General features: G+C 35.4%; 1 protein-coding gene across 1 annotated transcript; it reads left to right on the top strand.

Moving 5' to 3' along the window:
• Positions 1–802: 802 nt before the first annotated feature.
• LOC149187566 (F-box/kelch-repeat protein SKIP20-like) lies at positions 803–1,849 on the top strand. Its single transcript, XM_089409697.1, has one exon. The coding sequence runs from the start codon at positions 803–805 to the stop codon at positions 1,847–1,849; it is 1,047 nt and encodes a 348-aa protein (XP_089265823.1).
• The last annotated feature ends 7,502 nt before the right edge of the window (positions 1,850–9,351 follow it).

Raw genomic sequence — 9,351 nt, 5'->3', positions numbered from 1 at the left:
ACTATAGAGCAAGGACCAAAGACGACGAGGCTGTAGAAATATTTATACTGTCAAGTCACTGAGCAATAAATTCAAACCTCACCCGGGCAGAGAACGAGATTCCAGCCCAAAAAAAACTATCATAGGTACGAGCGCAAGACAAAACAGTGTTAGGTAAAAAACACAAGTCGTAAATTTTTTTAAGAGTATAATTAAGTTATAGATATAACTTGTACCTCTACGAAACTATAAAACATAATAAATAGATTAAGATATGAAAGTTTTGTGAATCGATATTATAGGCATACTAGGTTTTTGAAAAAATCAAATCAAAGAAACAAAGTAAGAAAGATGTTTGTTGAACACACCACACTTTCAAAGCGTTGACTCGCAGGTAGATAGGTTTGCGCGGAATGAATGTACCCTTTTCTAGCGGATTGCCACGTGCCAGGAACATATCCGCATCCTTCACTGCTCGCCCAAAAGCGCTCCACATATAACCTGCCACATACTGCAAACGTCCACATGCTGGACTATGCCAGCAACACGAATATACCCCTGGCGCGTTTTGGGGAAGTTCCACCTTCATCGCTATCCTCGGCGCTTGCCTCTTTAAGGAGGGAAATGGACTCTAGACTCGCTTATAAATTTAAGCCAGTGGTGCGCAGGAAAGGTAACCTATTCTCCAAATTGCAACCTTCGTTTATTCCCAGCGACTAATTTAGTCGGCCGCCGGTTGGTTATGGAGCTTTTTCCATGTCTTCCATGGGAAATAGGGCGAGAATGTCTGCTGAGAGTCTCTTACAAATCCCACCACAATCTCATGGCCGTTTGCAGAGGCTGGGAGGCTGCAGTGAACAACCCTCAGTTCTATCGAGACAGAAGAAAGCTTGGGAGGTGCGAGCAGTCCATATGCTTTATTCAGGCCGCCGTCGTTCCTGATGACGCCGAATCTCTGAATCTTGATGAGAAGAGGCAAATGAGACCACCATTTTATGGGGTGACTGTTCATGAGCCTCTGCAGGGCACCTGGGAAAGGCTCCCACATCTCCCTTATTTCCATGGTCATGGAATCCCACTTTTCTGTGAGTGTGTTTCTGTTAATCACAAGCTTGTTTTAATAGGTGGGTGGCATCCCTCCAAATGGGAGGCCACTAAAACTGTTTTTGTCTACGATTTCTTGTCTGCTAAGTGGAGTCGCGGCGCCGACATGCCAGCGGTTCGATCCCTGTGCGCTTGCTCGGTGTCCCCCGACGGGCTCGTTTATCTCGCCGGAGGACACGACGAGGATAAAAATGCCGTCCGAGGAGCAGCTGTTTACGATGTGACAGAAGACGACTGGAAACTTCTTCCCGACATGAACGAGGCGCGAGACGAGTGTTACGGTGCTTTTATTGACGACAAGTTTCTGGTTATCAGCGGTTACAGGACGGAGTACCAGGGTCGGTTCACGCGAAGTGCAGAAATTTACGATCCCGTCAGAGGTTCATGGGCCACGCTGGAGAATATGTGGACGGTTGGGGGCAGCCCTCGGTCATGCGTGGCGGCTTCTTCTGCTGGGCGATTGTATTCTTTCCATAACGACGGAATTAGGGAATATAATCCCAAGAAAAATGTTTGGAGTGTAGTGGGTTCTCTGCCAGAGGCCTCTACTCTTACGATTACGTGTTGTGTGGCATGGCGTGACAGAATTTTTGTGAGTGGTTCTTCTCACAGTACTGGCGGTGATCAGGTTTGCTATACCTTTGAGCCTCCCAGTCCTGTGAGAGGAGCTGGAGAGGAAGCGCAAACCTGCGGAAATTGGACTCGAATTGAGAAACCTGAAAACTTCAAGGGCTTTGTTCAGTCTGTGGTTACTCTTGAGATTTAAAGCTGAAGCTCTAATGATCGAATATATGTTTATTTCGCATGCGGTCAACATGCAAACTGAATGAGTGAAGAGTGAAAACTTGACCCAGTGATGTGAAAATTTGTTAGTAACAGTTTTTTTTTTTCAAATGGTTCTATATAATATATATGGAGAGAATGCATTGCATGCAGATTGGACAACTTCGGTGGTCAAGTTTCGAGGATGATGATTTCTCTGTATGTCTATAGCAATCACTAATAGAGATTAAAAAAAAAGAAATTATCTCGCCAAATTGGGACAATTAATTAACCTTTAGGTGAAAATAAGTGGAAGCTATAAGAAAATCTGTTTTAATATCTTTAAAATGTCTAGTATGAGTTCAAACTCAGCTATACGATTAAAATTCTCATTATTGGAAAAATAACAATAGACAAAAAAATACTAGTGGTTAGTCTTGGCAGGCTTCGAGTTTTCTTAAACTCATTTCATTTCAACGAAGTTCACACGTGCAAATAAAGTGATGGTTCCATTCAACAAGTGTGTTGCAATGAAGTTCACACGTGCAAATAAAATGACGGTTCCATTCAACAAGTGTGTTGCCATTGGCGAAGATTTAACTAAATATAATAATAATAATATTTCAATAATAATAATATTAATAAAAAATATTAAAATAATAATATTAATATTAATAATAAAAATATAATTATTAATATTTTATATGAAAATAATATTAATAAAAAATATTAAAATAATAATATTAATATTAATAATAAAAATAATAATTATTAATATTTTATATGAAAAAATTTAACTAAATAAATGAGTTATTATATTTTTTTTATAAAAGATTTATTATTTAAAATAAATAACAATAAATAATTTTGCTAACCAAGAGAGTTATTATATTTTTTTATAAAAGATTTATTATTTAAAATAAATAACAATAAATAATTTTCTTAACCAGTATGGAAGAGAGGTTGTAATGTTCTTGTATGTCATAATTTTGTTAACTAGCATGGAAGAGAGGTTGTAATGTTCTTTTATGTCATGTTAGGGGTTGTAATGTTATTTTATGTTATGTTAGGGTAGGTAAACTATGTGACTTAGTCAAATAAAAATTAAAATTAAAAACAAAAAAATTAAATAAAACTAATAATTTATTTTTTGTAGTTTTGACAACCCATCTTTTTTCTCATGGTATTTGTCTATGACATTTGCTATGATGAGACCTATTTAAAGGTTTGAGAAAAATCCATTATGGAATGCAAACTTAGATTCATCTTAAGTCAAACTAGGGTTTGCTATGATGAGACCTATTTAAAAGTTTGAGAAAAATCCATTATGGAATGTAAACTTAGATTCATCTTAACTCAAACTAGATCGCCCTAAGGGCTTGGTATATCAAATTAATTTAATATTGAAAAACAAATAAATTAGTTGGTCATCCTTAAACCATTTTCATTTTTTTCATGATTATGGTTCAATTCAAGATCTTATTATTTTTATTATATGTTATTTCTTATGAGAAAATAGTTGTTGGAAGTTTGATTGGATTTGGCATTTTTAAGGGATTGGGCGTTGGTCGGTAATGTTGATGTTTTATAAGTGGTTTTCATAGTAGGAATTGGATTTTTGTAGTAGGGAGTAGGGGATGTATCTGCATTAAAATGCAATGTGTAAATATCAATTTGTTTGGGTATTTTTCTTTTCGATCTAATTGTATTGGATGTTAGAAATGATTTATCTACTTTCACTTCTAGTTGCGTGCTTAGGAGGGCGATCACTGCTATGCACACTTCTAGTGGTTGGTTGTCCTAGATATTGTGGACAATTTCCTGGCGCAATAGTTCTATATTTGTGTTTGGTTGTGTGCTTGAGAGAGTCATTACTACCTTTGCTTAGGAGGGTGGTACTACTTCTGCTTGAGAGGGTAGTTACTAGATTTACTTGGGAGGGGGGTCGTTGGTTACTAATTTCTACTTTGAGCATTGTCGAGTTGTGGCTTTCCTCTTGGTGGTTTGCAACTATATGGTTGGAATTTTTCTCTACAAAATTTTGATATCTAATTATGTTGGGAATTGTGGATGACTTCTTAGTCTACCACTTTTTCTTTCATGTTTAGTTTTTTTCTTAGGAGGACGATCACTAAACAAAGCGCTATTCATGTTTTTGAATTTCCCTTTTCGTTGGGTTGGCATTTTCCTTGATCTATTCATGATATCTAGCTAAGATTCAACATGCACTCAAAGTCCAATTTATTGAATTTGAGGGTAGAGATTTCAATGTGGAAGTGAAGATGCCATTGTGTATTATAACGTTCTTACTCGCTCTATAAAGGTCTCTACATAGGCACCTTTTATAGATATTTTCAAATTCTATGATAAACATAAATTGACACTATTTTCATTGCTTATTTGTTGAAATCCTAATTACATTTTGTTAATTTTTCATTTCTTTAGAGTTACAACGCACATCACATGAGCCTTGAAGAATTCCTTCTCCCCAGTAGGGATGTTGGGCACTATGCTTTTATCTGGGAAATTCTAAGACTTATGCAATAATAATTATTCTGCAAGGCATCTATAATCAAGCAATTGTAACAACTTGGTAATAATAACTCTTTGTTTAGGCATCCTTACCTATGGTACAAACTACCCACATATTTGGGTACAATTATTAAAAGAAATTCTTGTGCAAGGTATCAAATATCATAAGCTTACTTACATTTATTAACATATATTCTTTGTAGATTTGTTATCTAATAAGGATGTCAAGGTTGGGTGAAACCCTAATCTTATGTAAATGGATCCTTCCATAAAAGGATTTCTTACAATAGGCTGTATGGGTGAAACACTAAAACTCCTGGCATGGATATGTAACCAAAGAACCAAATAGTACCCATTGTTGTAGAATTGTGAAAAATGTACATGGCCATTATTATTAAGATCAAATATTATGCAAGACTCCCAAAATGATTATTTTTTTCCTCATTATCGTAGCTTCTTCAGAGAGTCCATATAGCACAAGAATGCTCAAGTAGAGTAAAAAAGAATTTTATGGACATGGATCCTTCACAAAAAAAAACCAATTATTAGGATAGCTTGTAAGGGTAAAACAATAAACCTCTTAACATGGATCTTTAACTGCAAAACCAAAACATTTCCCACTATCTTGAATTTTCTAATTGCAAATAGAGCATAAATTGCATGCCTATAATTATTATATGTTTTCTGTAAATTAATTAATGTGAAAGGAACATAGAGGAAATTGAATACAATACAATATTATAATTTAACATACCTAGTATCCTCTCTTCACTATTGAGGATACAAAGTTCCTCTTGAAAAGACAATTCTCCTCAAATCCACTTGCTTGAATACCATTTCATAATGTACCAAAAACCATTTATAACAAACAAGGATATCGGCTTCTTGTGAAAACACAAATTCCATTTTTTTCCTTGCACTGATACTATACTCCTCAATACTTATCTTTGTAATTATTTGAATAGATTAATGCATGCAATATAACAAGCAAGCTTATGCAATTATCATTAATCATTTGATGATGGATATGTGGACTTATGCATGTAAAATAATATCATTTTAATTCATATCATAAACAAAATTAAATCAACATAATAATCAATAGACCATAACACTTCTCTTTATGGGGGTAAAGCACCAACTAGGTACAAATGGAGGATGATTCATCCAACCATAGGCTCAATTTTTCACTTAGTCTCTCTACGAAAGAGGCCACTTCCAAGCAAGAAAAAAGTCACATACAGATGACTCTAGTCATCTCACACAACCTACTTTTCCTAAAACTCACAATTTGTAAACTCTCAAAATAATTCCACTCCACTACCTCTCTTTCCCTCTCAACCTAGACAACCATGAGATACCCCTCTTTACCATATAGTCCCTCAGTAAATCCAACTTCCCTTGCCCATTCCATCATATGTGAGCCAGGAAATATCTCTATGGACTCCACGAATTATCAGCTATAATTTATTTTACTCAATTATATTAAATTCTCGTGCACATGCACAACTCTCACATAATTCAAATTCATAATAGACATGCCCAACATTCTATTACAATCTTAGCATGGAAATATATCTCTCAAACAACCTTTTAGGAGAAATAAATCATGAACCCCTAAGAATGATAGAAAACTCCCCTCCAACAATCCAAAACCATGGGGTATATTTGCATGCTCATAACTAACCATGTGCCTTATTAAGAAGCCCACGTATGTCACTTGTAAGTCATCACAAGTTTGATATGACTAGGGATAATATCAAGTGACTTAATCTTAGAATAAAATATTGATAGTTTTATTTGACCCCCTTTGAACCCCCTATGTCCCCTTTCTTTTCTCTCTTGTGGAATCACAGCCCCTCATTTTTTTTTTCTTCTTTATCTACATCTACTAATGTATTTCTAATTTTAGCCTTCAATGTACAATATTTACATATTACATTGTTCGATTCTTTTTGTTTCATAATATACACATATATGCATGTTGAATCTAGGGAAAAAAAGCCAGGGTGTTAGAATATTCTAGCTAGAATTTCTTCAATGTAGTACCAATAATTGTTAGATTTTAAGCAAAAGCACGTGATCTAGAAAGGGAAAAAAAACTAGACTAGCAACTGAAAGAAACAAAGAAGAGAATAAAACTATTGAGAAGATTTACTAAGTAACCAAAGAGACAATCCAAATTGTTCATGAAACTTTGATATGCTATTACTACTGAACATGAATACAATAAATATCTTCTCCAAGAGAGAAAATAAATTTAAACTAGGTAACTTGTCTTCCCTTATGCTTGCATTCAATTAACTAGTTAGCATTCCTAGAATAGATAGTAAGTCAAAGATGGAGTAGGATACGATTTTGATCGGGTTTACTAAAAGTAAGTGGAGTTAAAAATAATTCAGAACTAGTACAATATCTCTCTAGTGTAATAAATTCCCATGCAAACTCCAAAAATATCACTGAAAGTCAATAGATAATGTGTGTAGGTGAGTGGATAAGGTGGGTAGGTAGGATATATCCATAAATAAGAGAGGAAATGTGTATTGGAACTTAGAATAAAGAAATAAAAAATAATGCAAATGAAATATCCATTTCATAGTCAAGTGAGTGACTTGTCACTGCAACATGTCATCCTAGGTGTCACCCCTTGCTAGAATTATACTTGCTAAAAATAAAAGATGCCAAAAAATAGGTGATGATCCTAAATGGTAGGGAAGGTCTTGTAGTGACTAAAAAGAGGTCATATGCGCCACTAATGATGTATGGAATGGGGTCAAATGATGGCCTAAATGAGGTCATGATGAAATCTTGAGTGCAATGTACGCCAACACCTCACTTGATGCACAACCAGGGAGTATGCTAGTGAATGAGCATGAAAATTTGCAACCATATTAGGTAGTTTATACCAAAAAATATAGTAGTAATAGTTATGCATAATCTCATTTTTTTTATACGACATAGGTTTCTTAGTGAGGCTTTGCACTAGGCCTACAAGATTTTGCGGTAATAGTGCTCATATACAATAGAAATGTAAAAACAATTAATGATTCCCAAGAATTTCTAGCCATTTGGGTACTCATGAAAAAAATTATGCAAGACATAATATGACGAAAGTGAGGTAAAGAGAAGAAACCATTGGGAAGGAAATCCACCCTCAAAATACAATACATACTATGTTAGCTATGTAATTGCTATGAAAAGGGATGGTTTTTCTGATAGAAATCATGATGATTTTTCCATAAATTTTTTCCTATACCATCATATGAGAACCTTTTTTCTAATGGTTGGGTCTTGTAATTTCTAGCAATAGAAGTGAGAGCTTGTGGACTACCAAAAGACTAAAAACTAGTTCTCTATAACTTGGTAATTTCCCACTAACTCACTAAGTACTTATATTGTATGATGTCCCCTCCATAAAAGTTGTGATTTATATATCCAAAAAGATTCTAATGGGATTCTAAATAAAATCATAAATATTATCATAAATATGATCCAAATATTAAGTAAAATCATCTTGAATATCTCCTTCAAAATGAGGTGTTAGAGAAGCTACTACAATAAGATTAGTGTAAGGTGCTAAAGAATAAAAATAATGCTTCGATGCAAAAATATGATTATATGAACCTAATTATAAAATCTATATATTAGATGTTGAATCAATAGTAGCTAAAACATGACCTATACCTTGATCCTTTGGTGGATTGTCTTTAGCCTTGTTCTTGGCATTTTCTAAACCTATGAAATCTAGTAGTTTGTGCCATTGAAGTACTTTTGTTCTTAAATTAATTATCTTCAACACAATAACGATCTGGATGAGATCCTCTATTATAGTAGCTACACATTGTTCTCTCCTCCTTGCCGACAATATTTTCATCTCTTGGGCCTGTCATCCCAACCAAATTCCTCTGTGTGCCTTTGTTTTCCTCTAGGATTTACCTTCCGAGATGGTGTGTGTAATGTGGGGTTTCCCAACACCCATTCTCATTGGTTTTTACACTGCCATAAATGTATTGACTCATCCTAATGCTTAGTTAGCTCATTGGTTCCTCATATGTTCTTTCTTAATTCTTTCCCGCAATCCAGAGTCTGGGGTTTGGGACTAGGATAAGCTATCCTGGTCGGTCTACCCACTTCTTTCAAGGACCAATCAACAACAGGGAACATTGACTATAATTTCCACATGCACCTCACGTCGAGTCAACCTATACCTTCCTCCTTTGTGCACTTTAATAAACCTTCCATGATCAGCCCCTTGTGATGATGTCAAGCTTATGTCATAAACGACATGTGGCGCCTTCAAGAAGTGACACATGTCACCCAGAATTGTCCCACTCAGGCACCTAAAAATGTCAAATATTCTTGCCACGTGTCCTCAGAACTGACACCATGTTGATATCATCATGGGCCACTAAAATGCTATCATGTGTCTCCCGGAGAGGAGAGAGAAATGGTATTGGGCCTTGTGTTTTTCAACCAACTTTTGCTAAACTTTTAAACAAAAAACCACTGGATTCAATCATTTTATACTATTGAGACTACCATGACTTCCTAGTTGCTTTACTATTTGTCTTTGCTATCACTCTACTTCACCAGGCTAGCCTGAAATGACATCATCATGTGCCTTTAAATTGTTATATGCACCTTAGCACAGACATGGAAGTCCTCTTGGGCTATCATCATCCCAGGCTTACATCATCCCTAGTTTCATTTTCTTCACGTACCTTGTTTCTTCCAGGAAAGTCCTCCAAGGATGAGTTGTCACATATGGCCCACCATTGTGGAACATATGCTAATCAAATGTCTCTGACACCTCCTAACTTCGCCCAAAGTTACATCATCTCGAGAATTTATTTTTGAGCGCTCTTTTGTACCTTTTAGGGAAGCCTCTTGCCTGGGTGAGCTATTGTGGGGGGCTCCACCAACAACCGATAAAAATGCTTACTATTGCTTTTTTTTCTAGACCATGTTTACCTG

Source organism: Pinus tabuliformis, chromosome 3_1 (genome assembly GCF_031772625.1).
Source record: "Pinus tabuliformis cultivar Carrire ecotype Pingquan chromosome 3_1, CPIR1, whole genome shotgun sequence".
Taxonomy (NCBI): Eukaryota; Viridiplantae; Streptophyta; class Pinopsida; order Pinales; family Pinaceae; genus Pinus; species Pinus tabuliformis.
The sequence above is the reverse complement of the archived record's forward strand: the minus strand, read 5'-3'. Positions and strand labels throughout refer to the sequence as shown.